Raw genomic sequence first — 25,431 nt, 5'->3', positions numbered from 1 at the left:
ATTTGTCTAGGTCCCTCTGTATCCTATCCCTGCCCTCCAGCGTATCTACTACTCCTCCCAGTTTAGTATCATCCACAAATTTGCCGAGAGTGCAATCCACACCATCCTCCAGATCATTTATGAAGATATTGAACAAAACCGGCCCCAGGACCGACCGCTGGGGCACTCTACTTGACACCGGCTGCCAACTAGACATGGAGCCATTGATCACTACCCTTTGAGCCCGACAATCTAGCCAACTTTCTACCCACCTTATAGTGCATTCATCCAGCCCATACTTCTTTAACTTGCTGACAAGAATACTGTGGGAGACCGTGTCAAAAGCTTTGCTAAAGTCAAGAAACAATACATCCACTGCTTTCCCTTCATCCACAGAACCAGTAATCTCATCATAGAAGACGATTAGATTAGTCAGGCATGACTTTCCCTTGGTGAATCCATGCTGACTGTTCTTGATCGCTTTCCTCTCATGTAAGTGCTTCAGGATTGATTCTTTGAGGACCTGCTCCATGATTTTTCCAGGGACTGAGGTGAGGCTGACTGGCCTGTAGTTCCCAGGATCCTCCTTCTTCCCTTTTTTAAAGATGGGCACTACATTAGCCTTTTTCCAGTCATCTGGGACTTCCCCCGTTCGCCACGAGTTTTCAAAGATCATGGCCAATGGCTCTGCAATCACAGCCGCCAATTCCTTTAGCACTCTCGGATGCAACTCGTCCGGCCCCATGGACTTGTGCACGTCCAGCTTTTCTAAATAGCCCCTAACCACCTCTTTCTCCACAGAGGGCTGGCTATCTATTCCCCATGGCCATCTATTCCCCATGCGCAGCAGTCTGGGAGCTGACCTTGTTCGTGAAGACAGAGGCAAAAAAAGCATTGAGTACATTAGCTTTTTCCACATCCTCTGTCACTAGGTTGCCTCCCTCATTCAGTAAGGGGCCCACACTTTCCTTGGCTTTCTTCTTGTTGCCAACATACCTGAAGAAACCCTTCTTGTTACTCTTGACATCTCTTGCTAGCTGCAGCTCCAGGTGCGATTTGGCCCTCCTGATTTCATTCCTGCATGCCCGAGCAATATTTTTATACTCTTCCCTGGTCATATGTCCTACCTTCCACTTCTTGTAAGCTTCTTTTTTATGTTTAAGATCCGCTAGGATTTCACCATTAAGCCAAGCTGGTCGCCTGCCATATTTACTATTCTTTCAACACATCGGGATAGTTTGTCCCTGTAACCTCAACAGGGATTCCTTGAAATACAGCCAGCTCTCCTGGACTCCTTTCCCCTTCATGTTAGTCCCCCAGGGAATCCTACCCATCCGTTCCCTGAGGGAGTCGAAGTCTGCTTTCCTGAAGTCAAGGGTCCGTATCCTGCAGCTTACCTTTCTTCCCTGTGTCAGGATCCTGAACTCAACCAACTCATGGTCACTGTCTCCCAGATTCCCATCCACTTTTGCTTCCCCCACTAATTCGTCCCGGTTTGTGAGCAGCAGGTCAAGAAAAGCTCCCCCCCTAGTTGGCTCCTCTAGCACTTGCACCAGGAAATTATCCCCTACGCTTTCCAAAAACTTCCTGGATTGTCTATGCACTGCTGTATTGCTCTCCCAGCAGATATCAGGAAAATTAAAGTCACCCATGAGAACCAGGACGTGCGATCTAGTAGCTTCTGCGAGCTGCCGGAAGAAAGCCTCATCCACCTCATCCCCCTGGTCCGGTGGTCTATAGCAGACTCCCACCACTACATCGCCCTTGTTGCTCACACTTCTAAACTTAATCCAGAGACTCTCAGGTTTTTCTGCAGTTTCGTACCGGAGCCCTGAGCAGTCATACTGCTCCCTTACATACAGTGCTACTCCCCCACCTTTTCTGCCCTGCCTGTCCTTCCTGAACAGTTTCTAACCATCCATGACAGTACTCCAGTCATGTGAGTTATCCCACCAAGTCTCTGTTATTCCAATCACGTCATAATTCCTTGACATCACCAGGACCTCCAGTTCTCCCTGCTTGTTTTCAAGGCTTTGTGCATTTGTATATAAGCACTTGAGATAACCTGCTGATCGCCCCTCATTCTCAGTATGAGGCAGGAGCCCTCCCCTCACAGACATTCCTGCCTGTGCTTCCTCCCGGTATCCCGCTTTCCCACTTACCTCAGGGCTTTGGTCTCCTTCCCCCGGTGAACCTAGTTTAAAGCCCTCCTCACTAGGTTAGCCAGCCTGCTCGCGAAGATGCTCTTCCCTCTCTTCGTAAGGTGGAGCCTGTCTCTGCCCAGCACTCCTCCTTCATGGAACACCATCCCATGGTCAAAGAATCCAAAGCCTTCTCTCCGACACCACCTGCGTAGCCATTCGTTGACTTCCACGATTCAACGGTCCCTACCCAGGCCTTTTCCTTCCACCGAGAGGATGGACGTGAACACCACTTGCGCCTCAAACTCCTTTATCCTTCTTCCCATAGCCACGTAGTCCGCAGTGATCCGCTCAAGGTCATTCTTGGCAGTATCATTTGTGCCCATGTGGAGAAGCAGGAAGGGGTAGCGATCCGAGGGCCTGATGAGTCTCGGCAGTCTCTCCGTCACATCGCGAATCTTAGCCCCCGGCAAGCAGCAGACTTCTCGGTTTTCCCAGTCAGGGCGGCAGATAGATGACTCAGTACCCCGGAGGAGAGAGTCCCCGACCACCACCACCCGCCTCCTTCTCTTGGGAGTGGTGGTCGTGGAACCCCCCATCTCAGGACAGTGCATCTCATGCCTTCCAACCAGCGGAGTCTCCTTCTGCTTTCTCCCCCCAGACATATCATCTGGTCCACTCTCCGCAATGGTACCTGTGGAGAGAACATGAAAGCGGTTAGTTACCTGTGTCCGCGTTGCTGGAACCTGGACATTCCCTTCTTCTTCTTCTGGAGGTCACATGTTGCCAAGCTTCTTCACTGGCCTCTTGGCTCCGCTGTGCAACCTGCTCTAAATCTTTAGAGCTTTGTGCCCGTAGAAGCATATCCTGACTTTTGTCCAGAAAATCCTCTGTTTCTCGTATGCAACGCAGGGTCGTTATCTGTTGCTCCAGACCTTCAATCTTCTCTTCCAATATGGAGACCAGCTTGCACTTTGTACAGTTGATTTTTTCCAGTGAAAAAGCAATTTTTTGCCAATTCTTTTATCAAGATTTTTAATTGCAAACTCATTTTTTGCCAGAAATTTTCTTCAATAAATTGTTTGCTTAAAAATCAAAATCTTTGCCAAAAGATTTTTTGAGGTTATTAAATGAAAAATTTATTCTTTTGGCCAAAACTATTTTAATTGATTTTTTGATGGAAAAAAAATCAATGCTTTTCCATTTTAAAAAGAAACTCAAGTGAAAAATGAATGTTTTTGACCAACATAACGTTAATAGTTTTTTTTATGAAAAATTGGTGTGTTGCCAAAATATTTTTTTAGGTTTTTCAGTTGAGAGATTTTTTTTTGGCTTAATATTGAACGGCTTTCATTGTGCATGTTCTGAGCGTCGAGCACTTCCCTGTATGTCTTCATGGGATGATCAACACTGATTTTAGAACAGACAAGTGCACACACTGTGTCTCTTTGCTGGCAGCATGAAGATGCAAGTCTTTGCCACTTGTGTTCATCTGCAGGAAGGCAAAGTACACCCTGAGAATGCCTGTAAAGTGAACACTCAGGCTGCAAGGTGTTGGGGCACCAGTCTTTGTAATGTATGTACACGACCTTGTCACCACAGTACCTCACAAATGTTTAAGAATTTACCCCCTCTGAGGTAGGGAAGGATTTATCCCTATTTTTCCCAATAAAGATACTGAGGAACAGAGAGACTTGCTCAAGGTCGCACAGGGAAGGAGTCGCTCCTGCTTCCGAAGGCCTGAGCTCTTATGGTCATTTGGTGTTAGAATGAGGCCATGGTAGTAATCCTCTTCTCCCCAGCTATCCAGAAACTTTTAAGAGCGCTCTAAGAACCCACTGCACCTATAAATTAGGTAACTGTTTGTTTAGTGTGATGAAGCAATTTAAAGCAAGACAGTCTCATAAGGAGGCTGTCTGTGACCATTTCTATGCTTAGCTGTATCTAGAAGCTACATGATCCAGAATATTTAATATTGTAAGCCCCACGGAGACATACTGTTCCCCCCTTGAAAGAATCTTGTACTCTAGACCAGTGGTACTATCCATTCACAACATTCTGAATTAAATCTAGACTTTAAGACAGTGGTTAAATGGCCGAGGGCTAAATAATTTTAGCTGCATAAAGAAAAGGAGGACTTGTGGCACCTTAGAGACTAAGGAATTTGAGCATAAGCTTTCGTGAGCTACAGCTCACTTCATCAGATGCATTCAACTGGCACAAGGCAGCAAAAGCAGGTATTTAATTTAAATCTGCAACTCCATGAGCACATTTACATATCAATTGGCATAATTAAATGCCTAGTAGTTTATTCCAAATGCAGATTCACATTTGCTTTGTGCAGTGTGACAATTATAGGTCAAGAAGATTCATCGCTTGTTAAATCTCTGTTCTCTCTCACCAATTGCTTGATTTTTAATTAAGTATTTATATCGCCCATTAAATTAAATTAAGGGATGATTTAGATGATAATGGTTTTACTCAAGCCACAAATTTAACCGACGGGTTGCAATTCCATTTAAAAATGTTTGCAGCTTTTCTCCCTCCCGCTGATCATCCTCTTCCTCTGGCGGGTTGGCATGTGTTATTAATAAAAGAGGAAAAGTTGGGGAAATCTCAGTGGACAATTACCAGAGCTCAGTCCCAGGCTGAGGTGGTGGCGAAGGAACTGAGGGTGGTTCTATACAACAACGGCATGGGGCACAGGGCCGACTAACGCGTGGGCCGAAGAGACACTGCTATGAGCAACCTCCAACTGAAGACACAGGGGCTACTAACACACCTAGAGTGGAGCACCTGTAGGGACACCACGTGAAGAAGAAATCAGAGTTAAGAAGAAGGGCCTGATTCCTCATCCTTCGCGCTGTCGGTTACGGTTGTGCACCAAAAAGAGAGCCCTCTGCTCCGTCATGCAACTGGAAGGATTTTACACTCACTGTCCCCAGGGACACATGACAACTTACGTTGCAAGGCAATGAAGAATCAGGCCCCACATCTCTCACTTCAGGTGACTCAGCCTGTTTGGAATACGATGGCCTAACGCAAGAGATAATCCATCCACGGTACCAACCCAGGAGGAGGAACTGGAAGCCTAACCCATAACAAATGGCATCTGTAACTCCTGTAATGCAACAACGAGCCATGTGAACTTCTGTTTCACTACAGGGGCTCATGAAAACCTTTTCTTTGGCTAGGACTCAGTAGGATCGAACCTCCTGAATACTGATTTGTGTTTAGGGTTTGAGGTCACTGAGGAGATAATACATTCTTTAACCCCACCCCCCACCCCGCCACCTATTATAGTGCTAAAGGAGCCATGAAATCATTTATACAAAAAGAACAGATTTTTTATAAATCCCTTAAGTATGCATTTTAGAAATGGTTCAGCCATACTGAGTATTGTGTGAGCCAGCAGAGATTATGGTTCTGTATTTAAGGCATTTAACTGACTGTGATGTTAAGTTAATACTGGAAGTAGCAGGGTTTCTTCAGCTTAATTCAGAAGTGGCAGAAAAGAACAACTATTGTAAGCATTTTTAATCTCTCCATTACAGTGATGTACAGGCATCATACAGGCAAAACTTTCAAGCATCATTTAACATAATTGAGGCAATAAGCTCAGCACGTTTCAAAGAGGATTGGGGGGGGGATATCAATCCTTTGCTGGAAAGACTGCAAAAGGGCTTAAGTGATGCATAGGGCTTTGAGGGGGGCCTTGTACATAGGAGTGAATGTCACCCTCCAGTATATAACTAAACTAGGGTAAAAGTGACAAGGACCATTAATCCTAATGCTTCAGGGCAAACTTTGATCCTTAACTAAGATCAGGAAGATCTCTCTTCCCCATTATAACACAGAGCTGCATATTTAACCGGGTGCATCATGTGAGTTTCACAGATTCACTGCAACACTTGGTAGTGACCACTGGGTGAGAGGAGACACTGCATTTGATGCAGCAATTGTCTGTCCCTGTCTCACAATTCTTCTGGCCCTATAAAATTAGTCAGTAAAGAAAAAATTATCAATGGCCTTTATTTTCTTTGACATTACAAAAGAGAACGTCAGGAGTGAATGTAACTAAAGTTTGGAGAAGATTCCCTATGACTTTTAGCAATTTCAAGCCCCTGAACCAATCCTCCTGCTATTTTGAAAGCAGTCTCCTGGAGTGACATGCTCACTCAATACTCATGCCCACTTTCTGCTCTTGCTGGCCCCTTTATTGTTTTGACAGATGTAACTAAATTTCCATACAAAACAGTGGCAAAAGTCGGAGAGCTCAGTGGTCGGTACAAGAGGAAGACTGGAAACTGTTTTCCCAATGCTTATTTAACACTCCCATTAAGCTGTGTAATTAGGATCCAATGTGAATTTTATTAATATAAATCCCATATTGAAACCAACTAACTACAAAAGAAAACACAGTATAGCCCCTAAAGCAACAAGTTAAAACTTTTTTGCATATTTTACATTTCTAGGACCATTTCCCATCCCACAGTACTTCACTGTCTCTACTGTAGTAATAAAACAAAACCAACACTATAGCAGGACAGTACCACAGGGTGTCATGCACAAGCTGGCAAAGCAACATTGCACAAAACCCACTATCCTTACAGAAAGTTCCTGTGGGTTTTTAGCTGGAGATTTACAAAGCTGACTAAGGATATGGATGCTCAGTTCCCATTAAAATTAATGAGAAATGGGCATCCAAACCAGCTAAGTGTCTTTGAAAATCTCACCATTAAAGTTCAGGACATTGTTTCCCCAAGGGAATAGGGAGCCTGGAATACCAATTGGGATTTTCCAAAGGAACTGAAATACATTAATCACCCAACTCCCACTGAGTTCTACTTTCAGTTGATTTAATATCCTTAGGCCCTACGCAGGCATTTGAAACTTGATACAGTGGGTGACAGAGAGCCAATGGAAGGATCCCCTTTCAAAAATTTTCCCATGAGGAACTTTAATCCCCAAGTTTAGTCAGAGAATCTTGGTTGTATCTCTCATCCAAGAGACATAAAAGTTCTTCCCATCCTTTGTTTACAATATTTACCCAACCCTTCTAACAATGTGGTCATATACCAGGAGAGAGAAATTTCTTTAAAGGTATCAGTTGAGTCGGTAAATTGAAACCTGGTGTTCAGCTCTGGTGCCAACATCTAGTGTATCTCTAACCTAATTTGTGGGCAAGAGGAAAGTTAAAGAGCATTGTATTTTTATTAATAATTCCGACATAATTTCTCCTAATTCAGAGTGTACAAGAGACTATATAACTGCAAAACTAACACACAATATAGGAAAAAATGGTTAATGAGAAATATTTAGCTTTCAGCCATGCAGAAAAGAAGAAGAGGTGAGAGTCTCTTAAATAGACTAACACTGAAAACAATGACTTGGGAGAAAACAAATTCTCCTTTGCTCAGGTGAATCGAGCAGGCAGTTCCTCATTCTTCAGAGAGGACAAATGTGATTTGCACGCTCCAAGTAAAAAGTTCAAGAAGCTCACCTTGTTTTCGAAGATTATTTCAATGAATATCAACAGCACCTCAGTGATGAAGATCACCAGAAGGACCCAGAAGAACTGCATAGAAAAGACAAAGTAGACCATTAGTATCGTTCTAGCCAAAGATGTATTCACTCTGACTCATTACAATTCTCATAAGACATGAACAAAAGGGTGATATTACTTACATCAAATTCTTGTTTGAGGAAATACTAGGGGGTTATAGCAGTAATATATATACAGACATTTATCATGAAGGGCCATAAAGCGTAGCCCATACTAGGCATATTTTAAGTATCGCCTCACCCACCAGTGAAATGCCCGAGTGCAAAGAGACTTTGGGCAAGCCTCCACTACAAAATTAAGCTGACCTAAGTTATGTCGCTGCAGTAATTGAATTGCTTTTGCATGTCCACACTATGCTCCTTGTGTCAGCAGTGCACGTCTTTACCAGGAACACTTGTGCCAATTTAACTGCCAGTGTGGGGCCTTGCGGGATGGCTTCTGAAAGGCAGCAACAGTCGACGTAAGCGATGCAGCGTCTATACTGACGCTGCGTCACCCTGACTACATCAACTTAAGCACTATGTGGAGGTGGAATTATTAAAGCGAGTCACATCAGTGGGAGCTACATTTTAACGTAGATGCTTACAGAGTTAGGTCGATGTAAGCTGCCTTACGTTGACCTAACTCTATTAGGCCTGGTCTACACTGGGGGAGATTGATCTAAGCTACACGAATAACGTAGCTGAAGTCAGCGTACTTAGATCTACTTACTATGGGGTCTTCACTGTGGTAAGTCGACGGCTGATGCTCTCCTGTCAACTCCACCTGCCCCTCTCGCCCTGGTGGAGTACCAGAGTTGACGGGAGAGCGCTCGGCGGTCGATTTATCGCATCTAGACTAGATGCGATAAATCGACCCCTGCTGGATCGATCGCTGCCTGTCAATCCAGTGGGTAATGTAGACGGGACAGGAGAGGACAGAAAGGGCTCCAGTCCAATTGGGAGTACACGAACAGTTTTAGGGCAGCAAAATATAAGGACTCAGTTGGATTCTAGCTGGGGCTCTAGCAGACAAACAGCCATTAGCTGTCGGTTAGTTTTTACCAAGCAATTCTCCCAAAGTGCTAATCAGCTTAGCATCTAGTTGCTGTATAGATAAGCATAGAAACACACAGGCGAGAAGCCAGAAGACCAAGAGGAGATGAGAATTGGTCGGAGGATTGGTCACAATTTTTATACCCATGTATTCATGACATCTTATTAACCATAACTCCACGGCAGCACTCCACTCATCTGTTTGTAATAGCCTCATTATGCCTCTCCTTTTATTGCTGGTCTTTCACATATGTCTGAGTCAATGTTATTGCTCCTCATCATAATAGATTTAATGTAATGAAACACTCACAAGAGTTTACTCCTGGCTTCTCCTCACAGGGTACCAGAGACTTCCTTGTCGATTTGCTTTATTGTCACTGCAGGTAATTAGGGCCTCCTAGGATGCTGCTTCTCATTGCGTGAGTGGGGATGTTTAAACACATCATGGCTCAACATTCCATCCCCTACACAAATTCCTTTGGTTTCCATCAGGAAGGCCCAATCTCACACTACTGAGCTCAATGGAAATTTTGCCCCTGATTTCAATGCGAGTGGGAGCAGGCCATAACTTCATTGCTGTCTGCGCTGAACTATATAGTTTCTAATGACCAATGAGCCCAGCTGTTGCAAAGACTTATGCTCATATGTCCTAATTCTGGGTTTCTCAACCTTTTCAGGTTGGCGACCATGTATTCAAAGTCAAAAATGTTCATGATTCCCCACTTACATTTACTGTAAGAATAAAACAATGCAACAACGATAAGGCTATGCACTGTCATGGTATGTGTTTTGAGAGGCTGACAGAATATCTGATTTTGAAGGATGAGGGTGTTTTGGGAGTGGGGGGGGGTGTCAACTCACTTGTTGAGAAACAATCTTGTCCTAATTGACAGCTGCTTCTAAACTAGTCTGATCCTGACATCACCATATCTGCTAGATGGTGCCCTGGGCTTACAGAATTTAAATGCTAGAGAAATGATCAATAAAAAAAAAAGCATTTTATTCATAGAAAAACAAGAGGCTTCAATGCAGCTCTAATCAGCAGAAGACAGTTGCTGTTAATTGACTGACAGGGTGCAAGGACGTCACTGGGACCCCAATACACAAAGGGTTAACTCTCTGGCTGTATAAGAGCTGCTGGAAAGAGGAGAGAAAGAATGCCTGGGAGAAATTCCAGATCAATCCATCCAGGTTTTGAAGGAGGAAGATCTCGCCTGGACAGAGCTCACTGCTTGTCACCTGTGTTTGGTTTCTCCCAAGCTATCCCACCAGTTCAGGCCATGTCTATACTAGAAACAAGGTGGGCTTTTAACACATTAGCTAAAACCCTAGTGTAGACCAGGCCAGTTGTAGTTTTAACACTACTTAGCCCTGGTCTACACTGCGGGGGGAGAGGGGGAAAAAAATTGATGTAAGTTACGCAACTTCAGCTATGTGAATAAGGTAGCTGAAGTCAACGTACTTCAATCGACTTACCATGGTGTCTTCAAGGTGAGTCGACGGCTGCCGCTCCCCTGTCGACTCCGCCTGCGCCTCTCGCGGCGGTGGAGTACAGGAGTCGATGGGAGAGCGCTCGGGGATCGATTTATCGCGTCTAGACTTGATGCGATAAATCGACCCCAGCTGGATCGATCACCGCGGGCAGTGTAGACATACCCTTAGCTGGTCGAGGTTAACCCTACACGGCTGCTAAGGTTGGCCTTGACCAGCTATCATATTACACACCAATTGTCCTGTCTACACAAAAGTACTAACATGCATTCCCTTCTTCCCTACTGACGCCAGGGTCTTACAGTGACAAAAAGGGGCAGAGATTTTTTCTTGCTGTCATAAATATAAAGGGAAGGGTAAACCCCTTTGAAATCCCTCCTGGCCAGGGGAAAGCTCCTCTCACCTGTAAAGGGTTAAGAAGCTAAAGGTAACCTCGTTGGCACCTGACCAAAATGACCAATGAGGAGACAAGATACTTTCAAAAGCTGGGAGGAGGGAGAGAAACAAAGGGTCTGTGTCAGTCTGTATGCTGGTTTCTGCCAGGGATAGACCAGGAATGGAGCCTTAGAACTTTTAGTAAGTAATCTAGCTAGGTATGTGTTAGATTATGATTTCTTTAAATGGCTGAGAAAAGAATTGTGCTGAATAGAATAACTATTTCTGTCTGTGTATCTTTTTTGTAACTTAAGGTTTTGCCTAGAGGGGTTCTCTATGTTTTTGAATCTAATTACCCTGTAAGATATCTACCATCCTGATTTTACAGGGGGGATGTCTTTATTTCTATTTACTTCTATTTTTTATTAAAAGTCTTCTTGTAAAAAACTGAATGCTTTTTCATTGTTCTCAGATCCAAGGGTTTGGGTCTGTGGTCACCTATGCAAATTGGTGAGGCTTTTTATCCAACATTTCCCAGGAAAGGGGGGGTGCAAGTGTTGGGAGGATTGTTCATTGTTCTTAAGATCCAAGGGTCTGGGTCTGTAGTCACCTAGGCAAATTGGTGAGGCTTTTTACCAAACCTTGTCCAGGAAGTGGGGTGCAAGGTTTTGGGAAGTATTTTGGGGGGAAGGACGCGTCCAAACAGCTCTTCCCCAGTAACCAGTATTAGTTTGGTGGTGGTAGCGGCCAGTCCAAGGATAACGGGCGTAATATTTTGTACCTTGGGGAAGTTTTGACCTAAGCTGGTAAAGATAAGCTTAGGAGGTTTTTTCATGCAGGTCCCCACATCTGTACCCTAGAGTTCAGAGTGGGGGAGGAACCTTGACACTTGCCCTTAGCCCTCCCACCCAAGCTCTCTCCACAGAGCTGAGAACCAGCTTCCAGAACAGCTGCTGGCTCGTATGGGCATATGCAGGTTGGTAACAGAGGAATTGCTGTACCAGAGTAGAACAAAGGTCAATCTCTGACAATGGCGAGCACTGGATGCTCTAATAATCCCATACAAGACAACTAAGCAGTAGTCAAGGAAAGTTACTTCCCGACCTCAGGCAGTTTGTAGCTTGCTTAGGTCCTGTAGGATTCCAATACATGTTCTAGTTTTTATGTCTTTCACAGGCTTTTGTGCCCCTCAGGAAGCCATTTATGCACCAAGTTATATGAGAGCTGCACTGTGTGTGATAATTCAGTTAGCGGGTAATGAGAATGTAGCGAGGTGACCAGATCTTGTGTTTAGTCCCATAAATATTTCCCTTAGACAAAGACATTCCTCCACACACAAGTATGCAAACTCAGGTATCGAGATCAAGGGCTTCTTTTGGAACCTGAATGCCTTGCTAGATCTTACCAAACAGGCCAATGCAAATCCACTAAGATATGGGGCTGAGCCTATCCAATTAGTGCCTCAGAGACAAATTTTATGCTCAGCACATGGATCTAGATTTTGAGTGCTCTAAAGTTTAGGATATTCACATCAGGGTGCTTCATTCTGGGAATGAGGGGGGATCAACAGGTTATCTCAAGTGCTTATATACAAATGCACAAAGCCTTGGAAACAAGCAGGGAGAACTGGAGGTCCTGGTGATGTCAAGGAACTATGACGTGATTGGAATAACAGAGACTTCGTGGGATAACTCACATGACTGGAGTACTGTCATGGCTGGTTATAAACTGTTCAGGAAGGACAGGCAGGGCAGAAAAGGTGGGGGAGTAGCACTGTATGTAAGGGAGCAGTATGACTGCTCAGAGCTCCAGTACGAAACTGCAGAAAAACCTGAGTGTCTCTGGATTAAGTTTAGAAGTGTGTGCAACAAGAGTGATGTAGTGGTGGGAGTCTGCTATAGACCACCGGACCAGGGGGATGAGGTAGATGAGGCTTTCTTCCAGCAGCTCGCGGAAGCTACTAGATCGCATGCCCTGATTCTCATGGGTGACTTTAATTTTCCTGATATCTGCTGGGAGAGCAATACAGCGGTGCATAGACAATCCAGGAAGTTTTTGGAAAGCGTAGGGGACAATTTCCTGGCGCAAGTGCTAGAGGAGCCAACTAGGGTGGGCGCTTTTCTTGACCTGCTGCTCACAAACCGGGACGAATTAGTGGGGGAAGCAAAAGTGGATGGGAATCTGGGAGGCAGTGACCATGAGTTGGTTGAGTTCAGGATCCTGACGCAGGGAAGAAAGGTAAGCTGCAGGATACGGACCCTGGACTTCAGGAAAGCAGACTTCGACTCCCTCAGGGAACGGATGGGTAGGATCCCCTGGGGGACTAACTTGAAGGGGAAAGGAGTCCAGGAGAGCTGGCTGTATTTCAAGGAATCCCTGTTGAGGTTACAGGGACAAACCATCCCGATGAGTCGAAAAAATAGTAAATATGGCAGGCGACCAGCTTGGCTTAATGGTGAAATCCTAGCGGACCTTAAACATAAAAAAGAAGCTTACAAGAAGTGGAAGGTTGGACATATGACCAGGGAAGAGTATAAAAATATTGCTCGGGCATGTAGGAATGTTATCAGGAGGGCCAAATCGCACCTGGAGCTGCAGCTAGCCAGAGATGTCAAGAGTAACAAGAAGGGTTTCTTCAGGTATGTTGGCAACAAGAAGAAAGCCAAGGAATGTGTGGGCCCCTTACTGAATGAGGGAGGCAACCTAGTGACAGAGGATGTGGAAAAAGCTAATGTACTCAATGCTTTTTTTGCCTCTGTTTTCACTAACAAGGTCAGCTCTCAGACTGCTGCGCTGGGCATCACAAAACGGGGAAGAGATGGCCAGCCCTCTGTGGAGATAGAGGTGGTTAGGGACTATTTAGAAAAGCTGGACGTGCACAAGTCCATGGGGCCGGACGAGTTGCATCCGAGAGTGCTGAAGGAATTGGCGGCTGTGATTGCAGAGCCATTGGCCATTATCTTTGAAAACTCGTGGCGAACCGGGGAAGTCCCGGATGACTGGAAAAAGGCTAATGTAGTGCCAATCTTTAAAAAAGGGAAGAAGGAGGATCCTGGGAACTACAGGCCAGTCAGCCTCACTTCAGTCCCTGGAAAAATCATGGAGCAGGTCCTCAAAGAATCAATCCTGAAGCACTTGCATGAGAGGAAAGTGATCAGGAACAGCCAGCATGGATTCACCAAGGGAAGGTCATGCCTGACTAATCTAATCGCCTTCTATGATGAGATTACTGGTTCTGTGGATGAAGGGAAAGCAGTGGATGTATTGTTTCTTGACTTTAGCAAAGCTTTTGACACGGTCTCCCACAGTATTCTTGTCAGCAAGTTAAGGAAGTATGGGCTGGATGAATGCACTACAAGGTGGGTAGAAAGCTGGCTAGATTGTCGGGCTCAACGGGTAGTGATCAATGGCTCCATATCTAGTTGGCAGCCAGTATCAAGTGGAGTACCCCAGGGGTCAGTCCTGGGGCCAGTTTTGTTCAATATCTTCATAAATGATCTGGAGGATGGTGTGGATTGCACTCTCAGCAAATTTGCGGATGATACTAAACTGGGAGGAGTGGTAGATACGCTGGAGGGGAGGGATAGGATACAGAAGGACCTAGACAAATTGGAGGATTGGGCCAAAAGAAATCTGATGAGGTTCAATAAGGATAAGTGCAGTGTCCTGCACTTAGGACGGAAGAACCCAATGCACAGCTACAGACTAGGGACCGAATGGCTAGGCAGCAGTTCTGCAGAAAAGGACCTAGGGGTGACAGTGGACGAGAAGCTGGATATGAGTCAGCAGTGTGCCCTTGTTGCCAAGAAGGCCAATGGCATTTTGGGATGTATAAGTAGGGGCATAGCGAGCAGATCGAGGGACGTGATCGTTCCCCTCTATTCGACATTGGTGAGGCCTCATCTGGAGTACTGTGTCCAGTTTTGGGCCCCACACTTCAAGAAGGATGTGGATAAATTGGAGAGAGTCCAGCGAAGGGCAACAAAAATGATTAGGGGACTGGAACACATGAGTTATGAGGAGAGGCTGAGGGAGCTGGGATTGTTTAGCCTGCAGAAGAGAAGAATGAGGGGGGATTTGATAGCTGCTTTCAACTACCTGAAAGGGGGTTCCAAAGAGGATGGCTCTAGACTGTTCTCAATGGTAGCAGATGACAGAACGAGGAGTAATGGTCTCAAGTTGCAGTGGGGGAGGTTTAGATTGGATATTAGGAAAAACTTTTTCACTAAGAGGGTGGTGAAACACTGGAATGCGTTACCTAGGGAGGTGGTAGAATCTCCTTCCTTAGAGGTTTTTAAGGTCAGGCTTGACAAAGCCCTGGCTGGGATGATTTAACTGGGAATTGGTCCTGCTTTGAGCAGGGGGTTGGACTAGATGACCTTCTGGGGTCCCTTCCAACCCTGATATTCTATGATTCTATGATTCACCCCATTCTAAAAGCAAGGCCATTTACAAAATATAAATCAAGGTTTGGATTATGAACACCTCCAAATTTTGTGCATCCTGATCCAGACTTTTGCTCCTCTCATCCTAGCCAACCAATCTCTCTGTGGAACTGGGATCTAAAGAGGAAAATCTTATATAATATACGCTGTGAGACAGAGCAGTGAAGCACCAAATGGCATTGGTACACTGCATTACCCCGTTGCAGACAGGGCCTGCACTTTATCACAAGCTGTTCTCTAGCTGTATGCGTGACTCCACAATGATGGATGAAGCCAAGGGTCCTGAAATAGTTCTTGCCACAGTAATTCAGAGAAGCTTCTTTGCTGACAAGTTGGGTTTGAGACCGAGGTCCTGACGTGGCAATGAGGCCCGGTGGCCCTGCTAAAATAGAATCCGCCCAGTCCTGCAACCAGTGAAAATCATGATGTTTAGCAGCTTAGAGAATCACAGAATTTAAGGGCACAAGGGACCACCAGATCTAGTCTGACCTTCTGTGTCTCACAGGCCACCAAACACCACTCAGCCCCTGCACTCTAAACCCAGCCACTGAAATTAGATCAAGGTATTACAGTCCAGTATTATGTGCCACAGGCAGAGAACAGGAGGGATCGAGGGGCACCAATGCCCAAGGCCCCTGCAACAGCAGAAAACTGAGTGTGTGATACATACCCAGATGATCCTGGAAAGCAGACTGCACTTCACACTGCAGAGGAAGGTGAACACCCCCCCTCCCCTCCCCGCAAGGTCACTGCTAGTTTGACCTGGTGAAAATTCCTTCCCGACTCCATGTATGATGATCAGTTAGACCTGGGCACTATGAGTAAGAACCAGCCAGCCAAGCACCTGCGAGAGAAAATGCTCGGTGCCACCTCAGAGCCCTGGCCCTCCCCATCCAGTGTCCCATCTCCAGCCATCCTGGATGCATCAGAGGAAGGAGACTAAAAAAACCCCACCAAGAATACATTTTGTGGGGGGAAGAGTAATCTCTTCCTGACCTCTGTAGTGACTATCTAAAGCCCTGAGGCATGAGATTTAGAAACATCTGACATGAAGCAGAAGGGACCCTCCAGACTTTTGACTCCACCAAGTCCTGCCCCCACACAATACCACTCATAAAATTAGTCCAGCTCTCTCTCATGCTACTATGCACCCAGCTATACTCAATGGTAGTAGAAATACCTGATGCTCCAAGTGCTTTTCATTCACAGATCTCAAAGCATTTTACTCCCAACTTTGTAGCTCAGGCCCATGCTTATCAAAAAACCACCCACTGATCAACTTGGACTCCCCGATAAGAATGGAAGGATGTCCTCTGCACATTTTACAGTGTAGAAACATATCCAAATGCGCTCTTTCGTGCTCTCTCTCTCTCACTTGGCTCTGATAGTTACAAGGTAACTCTTTTATTTCCAGTGGATTCTAACTACCCCATCAGACGCTGTCTTTAAAATACAGAGCAACTTTATAAAGGCAATTTACTTACCCAGTCATTAAATTTGATCCTTGCGTCACTAAAATGTGCATTTACAAAGCGCCTTCCAAGGCAAATATCCAAGGGAGTTGTACGGAAAGAAATCATTTACCAAACTCAATGAGTCCAGTCAAAAGGCTTAAGGAAGTGGTGACAATTTAACAGCACGGTTACAATGAAACAAACATGCAGGTTCACAGAATACGCCACTGGAAACAGGAGTGATTATTTGTAAAACTACAAGGAGTAGTTTACAAGGAGGGCAACAAAAATGATTAGGGGACTGGAACACAAGTTATGAGGAGAGGCTGAGGGAACTGGGATTGTTTAGTCTACGGAAGAGAAGAATGAGGGGGGATTTGATAGCTTCTTTTAACTACCTGAAAGATGGATCCAAAGAGGATGGATCTAGACTGTTCTCAGTGATAGCAGATGACAGGACAAGGAGTAATGGTCTCAAGTTGCAGTGCGGAGGTTTAGGTTGGATATTAGGAAAAAAACTTTCACTAAGAGGGTGGTGAAACACTGGAACGCGTTACCTAGGGAGGTGGTGGAATTGCCTTCCTTAGAAGTTTTTAAGGTCAGGCTTGACAAAGCCCTGACTGGGATGATTTAGTTAGGATTGGTCCTGCTCTGGACAGGGGGTTGGACTAGATGGCCTCTAGAGGTCCCTTCTAATTCTGTTATTCTATGAGTCCGGTGGCACCTTAAAGACTAATAGATTTATTTGAGCATAAGCTTTTGTGGGTAAAAACCTTGTTGTTTTTGTGGATATAGACTAACACAGCTATCCCCCTGATATTTGTTAAACTGATAGCGATCAGGAGCAAAGCTTTGATTAACAATTAACTGTTAGGGTTTGTTGACATAGGGACATCCAGAAAAGTTAAGCCAAATTAATTAAAAGATGTGAATTTGAAGTGGGTTAGCTGCATTCAGCTCCCTCATTCAGAATTAATCTGATTTAGTCCACATTGGAAGTGAATTAAAGTAAAAGGCCACTTTAATTCTAAATGAGGGTATTTACATAGGGGCTGAATGCAGTTTAACCAATACACTTCAAATTCACACCTTTAATTAATTTGGATTAACCTTCTTAGATGTCCTCATGTCAACAAGCCCTTATAGGCCATGTCTACATCACAATAAAACACCTGCAGCTGGCCCATGTCAGCTGATCTGGGCTCGCATGGGCTTGGGATGTGGGACTAGATAATTGTAGTATAGACATTTGAGCTTGGGCCAGAGCCTGGGCTATGAGACCACATGATGGTGGAGAGTCCCAGATCCCAGGCTCCACCCCGAGCCCAGAAGTCTACACAGCAATTGTATGGCCCTGCAGCCTGAGCCAGCTGACAGGCCAGCTGTGGGTGTTTTATTGCAGTGCAGACCCAGAGAGAGCACTGTAGAAATGTCACCCCATGTATTATAATCTAGATCAGGACAGAGTGCGTCTAATGTAATCAGACAAGGAATTCCATAACAATTAACCAAGGGTAAAACCTGCTATATTAATTTGGGCATGGTGGATAGAACAGTAAACTGGGGCAAATATGTACAAGAAGGAATGATATATAGAGAGGAGCCCAGCAAAGAAACCCCCAAAGCAGTGATGGGCATACAGGTTATAATACTTGAGGAAAGAAAGATCGTCTCATGAGCAGGGCACCAGAATTTCAGTTCTGTTCTCACATCCGCTTAAGATTCACTGTGTGACCATGGGCAAGTGTCTGTCCCTCTGTGCCTCAGTTTCCCCATCTGCAAAATAGAGATCATGCTCATCCACCTTTGCAGAGGGCTTTAAGATCTATAGAGGGAAAGGTCTATTATTATGGGGAAATAATTGCTTCATGAACTTGTGTCATGGACTTTCAGTGTATCAGAACAAAATATTTCTGCACTACTTTGCAACTAAAGAAAAATAGTGAACGTGTTTCATCGGCAAACACAAACATTTAAACACAGCGCTCTCAGAAATCTTTCTTTAGCTCTAATCCATCTACAGCACAAGAAAACTGAATGCAACCTACCAGCATCCAGAGGAAATGAATACAGATTTTTATTGATCCTATCTTGGATTAAATCACTGGGTTTGGCACTCATTTCAAGTGAAAGTAATTTTAGAAGGGACAAAATGGTCATACCCATAGACTCCTTGCGATCACACTCAAACATGACTACTTCTTGAAAGAATTATAAAAGGGACACCAGACCAATACTCATTTAGCCCTAAAATGAACTCTTCTCTCTGCTAGGGGGAGCACAGGAATTGTTGATAATGTGGAAAACTGAAATGAGACCTCTTAGAAAGCAGAGAGTCTGCAAAGAACGGCCACTTAATTAACTCTGTAAATTGCAAAACTTCAATTTGTCAAAGAGAAACCCCAAGTAGATAATTAGATGTGTAATTTTTCTTTGCTTTCCAAAGAGTTTGTCCTTCACAGATCATATACTGAATTCCTTGTCAGTTCTTGGCTTTACTTTAATCCTCTCTATTCATTTCTGTTAATACACCTGTATCTCTGATTTCAGAGTAGCAGCCGTGTTAGTCCGTATTCGCAAAAAAGAAAATGAGAATGCATCCGATGAAGTGAGCTGTGGCTCACGAAAGCTTATGCTCAATTAAATTGGTTAGTCTCAAAGGTGCCACAGGTACTCCTTTTCTTTCTGTATCTGAGTTTCCATTAGATACTTCTTCTAAAATTGTGACAATCATTAAGTTTCTATTAGAGAATTCAGCCTCCGTGTTAATTAAGAACACACTTGATCAGATAAAATAGAGAGGGCCTTGTTGGCTTATTAACATATTTGTATGTGATTGGCATAATTCCAGGGGTTGAGATGTTCTTGTTTATTCTGTTACATTGTAGTGTGCCCTAATGTTTGGCTTCTAATGCTTCCTTTGATCCAGTGGGTCAAATTCACACCTACATACGTCAACTGATTGTACAGACATGCACGGAGCAGTCACTTTCACCACCATTAATTGTCGCCCAATAGAGAAGGTGAGAACCCAGGACCAGTGCACACAGCGCCACCCCATGGCAGTTTAACACAAGAAATGGAGAACGGAGCTACTTAGGAAAGCAGAGTGGGTGGTGCACGTAGCTAGTCACTGAATTCTATTCAACCTTAAAGGGTGAACTCGGCCTCTTTGCCTGTTAGCACAGCAATGCCAGAGTTCGTTCAGAGTGGTTGCTGACTTGCAGAATGAGCCATGTACACTGTGCTTTCCTTTGTGTAGTCTTTATGTGTGACCTGTCTTTCTTAGTGGTTTCCTTTGCTTTAGAATAAAAGCCATCTGCACTGAAACTATTTTTTGTAGAATAGGTCTAGACTGTAGTCACTGGGCATAATTGCAGTTGGAGAGGGCCTGCCCAAAATAGCTTTAATCGAGGTAGCTTGGCTCTCAAAATAGTGAGGCTGCAGCACTGCGAACCTCAGTACAGGCTCGGGCTGAGAGTCACTACCCTGGGTTCTGGTTAAGTCTGCAGGGCCCACGTTGCCACAGCCTCACTGCTCAGGGACCTGAGCTAGCCAGATTATAAAGTGAGTTTGAGAATATCAATTTAAACTACAAAAACATCCGGTGACTGCCGTCTAGACATACCATTAGTCTATGTGGAAACATAACAATATAATTAATCAAGATGCTGCAATTTCATGATGATGATGATGGATGATGATGATAAATACTCAGATAAGGCAGAGGAGTTGAAATATAGCCAGGACACTTAGGTTAGCCCCTCCTCTTGAATGAAGAGTCAATGGTTAATGTCTGCTGCACCTGCTATTAAGAGAAATGCCCTCTTGGCGGTGATGCTTTTATCAGATTGTTCTGAATTTAATTTTCAATCCTAACGTAGCACAATTATTAGTTGTTAATCACCCTGTTCATGGCGGATTTCGTCAAGCCAACTAAATGCTCCCCCTAAAAATGGGAACGTTGAGGACTTCAACAGAATTTTAATTACTTCAGTACCACAAACTGCGCTGGCAGGGTGAACAGATGATGTACGTTGTGAGCCTTCTGTGACCAGTAAGGGGTTAAGTACTGCTGAAGAGAGGAGACTAATGATGGAAAGAGAATGGCTCAGTGCACAGGGGCGGGGAGTCATGCGAGCAAAGTTCTATTCCCGCTCTATTGTAAAATTTAGGAACCACTACAAGATGGCATATTTCTTTATTGAGATCACATAGATATCTATTTGACACCCTTCATCCATCGTCTCTGTGAAGCAGCAGAAACGAATTTGCTCCTTAACCTTTCCCCTGCTTCCCACCCATCCTAATACACCTCTCCAACCGTGTTACATTCTTGCTTGTCTTAATTACTGAAAACCTCACATTTTACCAGTTGGACAGCGGCTTGCCATCGACACTAGGACAAACTGCAACACTTGTTACACTACAGATTGTTTGGCAATGACCCCTTTGCAAGACTTTGACTCCTTTTGGCTAATGGTATATGTATAAAGTCATCACATTAGAGTCAAGGAAGTTGTATCAGGGATATATTTAACTCAATGTGTCCAACTCCTTGACAACTGAGCAGCCACCTTAAAAACAGGCAACACAATTCCACTCAACTTTAAAGAGCAAAAATAGCTAATAAAGGTTGTTTGCTACCAATTTATCCTGCTCAAAACAAGCCAGATGAAGTAGGAACAAGTTCCTGATTTCTTATTAAATTAACATTTGCCTGAGTCAGTTCCTTTTAAAAAGTTCATCAATCCCAATGTGAGCAATAAATTACACTTATTGTTTGCTCAGATGCTTTGGAAAACGATTAATCATTTCAACTGCTGTGAAGCCGCTCCACGGACTGCTTTTTACTCATTTTAAAAAAAAATAATTTTTTAGTCTTGTCTACAGCAAAATTGAGAATCGACATAAGGCTCACAGGGAGAGAGGATCATAATACATGACCAGTACCCTTTGTCCCAATCAGTGACGGACCCAAACAAGAATGACTTCACCTTTGATTGGGGCTCGGATGAATTAACACCTGGATCCAAACCAAATCTGGCAGCAATGCAGCACCTGTCCTATTCTATCCAGTGCATGAGGCAAAAATCCCTAAATTGGGCTGCACTGATATTTGCCTACAAGATCAGAGGGTTCTCTGTCTGGGTTAAGACAGGGTCACAAGGGCAGCAGGCCAAACACATCCCCCCCATTGAGTCTGACTTGATCCCTGCTGTACACACAGGGGTAATGGGGTTTCCTTCCAACAGCGAGCTTGGGGCAGGGTACTCTTGGTACTTGGACCCAAGTGCTCCCTTTAAACACCAAGGAGCTGGAAAAAATGCATCCCACACTAGAACTTCCAGGATTCCGCTGACCCAGAATTGCCAGGTATTTACAGCCATGACAGGAAGCCTCCAAAATCTTGCAAGAAAGTGCCTCAAGAGTTCCAGCCCAATTCCAGATTCAGGAGGAGACTGAATATCTTGGGTAATTATCTGAAACCAAACCTCAAAACACTTTGAAGTTCACCCTTCACTACGCAGCTTCCCCTGAGGAATCAATCACAATCAGCCTGACTTTCAAAGGTACCGAACACCAGCAGTTCCCATTGACTTCACTAGGTGCTCAGCATCTTTGAAAGTCAGACCATCAGTAGTTACTACTTAAGAGGACCACTGGTTGGTACAGATTGGCATATGGATGGGAGGCTAGCTGGTTCCTCACTAAAAAAAAAAACAAACAAAAAAACCACACACACACCCACCCCCAAATTGGAAAAAAGATGAGGATAGGTGGATTGGTGACCCATGTGATGGGCCAGCACAGGTCTGATGCACCACTGAGCAAAAGGGAGAATTTCACCAATGGGGTAAAAATTTTATATATATATATATATATATATATATGGATGAAGTACCAAAAGCTTGAGCAATGTGGTTCTGCCCTCCATTTTATAAGAACGGCCATCCTGGTTCACAGACCAATGGTCCATCTAGCCCAGGATCCTGTCTTTCAACAGTGGCCAGTGCCAGGTGCTTCAGAGGGAATGAACAGGACAGGCAATCATTGAGTGATCCATCCCCTGTTGTCCACTCCCAGCTTCTGGCAGTCAAAGATTTAGGACATGCTGGAGCATGGGGTTGTATCCTTGACCATCTTGGCTATTAGCCATTGGTGGACTGTCCTCCATAAACTTATCCAATTCTTTTTGAATGTTGGCCTTCACAACTTCCCTTGGAAATGAATTACACAGGTTGACTCTGCATTGTGTGAAGTAGTACTTCCTTGTTTGCTTTAAATAGGGTGACCAGACAGCAAACGTGAAAAAATCGGTACCGGGGGTGGGGGAATAATAGGAGCCTATATAAGAAAGACCCAAAAATTGGGATTGTCCCTATTAAAAAAAAATCAGGACACCTGGTCACCCTAGTTTTAAGCCCACTGCCTATTAATTTCATTGGAGGACCATTGTGTCCTCATTTCATTGGAGGACCATTGTGTTATGTGAAGGACCAACCAACCAACACTTCTTTATTCACTTTCTCCACACCATTCATGATTTTGTAGACCTTCAGCATATCCCCACTTAGTCGTCTCTTTTCCAAACTGAAAAGTCCCAGTCTTTTTAAAACTCTCTTCATACAGAAGCTGTTCCATATCCTTAATTTTTTTGTTGCCCTTTTCGGTATCTTTTCCAATTCTAATAGAGATTTTTTGAGATGGGGCAACCAGAACTACATGCATCTACTCTAAACCATCTCTACCCACTCATACCCATCTCTACCCACTTCTACTCTAAACATGGCCGGTAAGGATATGAAAAAAGGGTGAGTCAGCTATGTCAAAGGTTTCTGGATATTACCTGCATTGTGGAAGTAAAAGGCCTGGGCAGAGACCATCAAATCGTGGAAGTCAATGAATGGCTATGCAGGTGGTATCAGAGAGAAGGCTTTGGATTCTTTGATCATCAGATGGTGTTCCAAGAAGGAGTGGAAGGCAGAGACGGGCTCCACCTAACGAAGAGAGGGAAGAGCATCTTTGCAAACAGGCTGGCTAACCTAGTGAGGAGGGCTTTAAACTAGGTTCACTGGGGGGAAGGAGACCAAAGCCCTGAGGAAGCACGAGCAGGAGAGTGCAAGCGGGGAGGGCTCCTGCCTCAAACTGAGAAAGAGGGACGATCAGTGAGTTATCTTAAGTGCTTATACACAAATGCAAGAAGCCTGGGAAACAAGCAGGGAGAACTGGAAGTCCTAGCACAGTCAAGAAATTATGATGTGATTGGAATAACAGAGACTTGGTGGGATAACTCACATGACTGGAGTACGGTCATGGATGGATATAAACTGTTCAGGAAAGACAGGCAGGGCAGAAAAGGTGGGAGAGTTGCATTGTACGTAAGAGAGCAGTATGACTGCTCAGAGATCCGGTATGAAACAGAATCCAGAGACTCTCAGATTTTTAAGTTTAGAAGTGCAAGAAACAAGGGTGATGTCGTGGTGGGAGCCTGCTATAGGCCACTGGACCAGGGGATGAGGCTTTCTTCCAGCGACTCATGGAAGTTACTAAATCACAGGCCCTGGTTCTCATGGGAGACTTCAATCACCCAGATATCTGCTGGGAGAGCAATACAGCGGTGCACAGACAATCCAGGAAGTTTTTGGAAAGTGTAGGGGACAATTTCCTGGTGCAAGTGCTGGAGGAACCAACTAGGGACAGAGCTCTCCTTGACCTGCTGCTCACAAACTGGGAAGAATTAGTAGGGGAAGCAAGAGTGGATGGGAACCTGAGAGGCAGTGACCATGAGATGGCCAAGTTCAGGATTCTGACACAGGAAAGAAAGGAGAGCAGCAGAATACAGACCCTGGACTTCAGAAAAGCAGACTTTGACTCCCTCAGGAACTGATGGGCAAGATCCCCTGGGAGAACAACATGAGGGGGAAAGGAGTCCAGAAAAGCTGGCTGTATTTTAAAGAATCCTTATTGAGGTTACAGGAACAAACCATCCTAATGTGTAGAAAGAATAGTAAATAGGGCAGGCGACCAGCTTGGCTTCACAGTGAAATCCTTGCTGATCCTAAACACAAAAAAGAAGCTTACAAGAAGTGGAAGATTGGACAAATGACCAGGCAAGAGTATAAAAATATTACTCAGGCATGCAGGAGTGAAATCAGGAAGGCCAAAATCACACCTGGAGTTGCAGCTAGCAAGAGATGTTAAGAGTAACAAGAAGGGTTTCTTCAGGTATGTTAGCAACAAGAAGAAAGTCAAGGAAAGTGTGGGCCCCTTACTGAATGAGGGAGGCAACCTAGTGACAGAGGATGTGGGAAAAGCTAAATGTACTCAGTGCTTTTTTTGCCTCTGTCTTCACGAACAAGGTCAGCTCCCAGACTACTGCACTGGGCAGCACAGCATGGGGAGGAGGTGACCAGCCCTCTGTGGAGAAAGAAGTTGTTCGGGACTATTTAGAAAAGCTGGACGAGCACAAGTCCATGGGGTCGGATGCGCTGCATCTGAGTGCTAAAGGAGTTGGTGGATGTGATTGCAGAGCCATTGTCCATTATCTTTCAAAACTCATGGCGATCAGGGGATATCCCGGACAACTGGAAAAAGGCTAATGTAGTGCCCATCTTTTAAAAAGAGAAGGAGGATGATCCTGGGAACTACAGGCCAGTCAGCCTCACCTCAGTCCCTGGAAAAATCATGGAGCAGATCCTCAAGGAATCAATTCTGAAGCACTTGGAGGAGAGGAAAGTGATCAGGAACAGTCAGCATGGATTCACCAAGGCAAAGTCATGCCTGGCTAATCCAATTGCCTTCTGTGACGACATAACCGGCTCTGTGAATGAGGGGAAAGCAGTGGACTGAAAGAAGTTATTCCTTGACTTCAGCAAAGCTTTTGATATGGTCTTCCACAGTATTCTTGCCAGCAAGTTAAAGTAGTATGGGCTGGATGAATGG

At 44.6% G+C, this 25,431-nt stretch overlaps 1 protein-coding gene across 1 annotated transcript in view; it reads right to left on the bottom strand.

The window, feature by feature from the left end:
* The window catches only part of LOC140903633 (tetraspanin-15), a 296,009-nt gene that overhangs the window by 110,974 nt on the left and 159,604 nt on the right, over positions 1–25,431 (bottom strand). Inside the window, exon 4 of the mRNA XM_073325200.2 lies at positions 7,624–7,698. Within this exon, the coding sequence (XP_073181301.1) occupies positions 7,624–7,698 (75 nt within the window). The remainder of the gene's footprint in view (positions 1–7,623; positions 7,699–25,431) is intronic.

Source organism: Lepidochelys kempii, chromosome 26 (genome assembly GCF_965140285.1).
Source record: "Lepidochelys kempii isolate rLepKem1 chromosome 26, rLepKem1.hap1, whole genome shotgun sequence".
NCBI lineage: Eukaryota > Metazoa > Chordata > Testudines > Cheloniidae > Lepidochelys > Lepidochelys kempii.
Note: the sequence above shows the minus strand (reverse complement) of the source record. Positions and strands in the feature narration are given on the sequence as shown.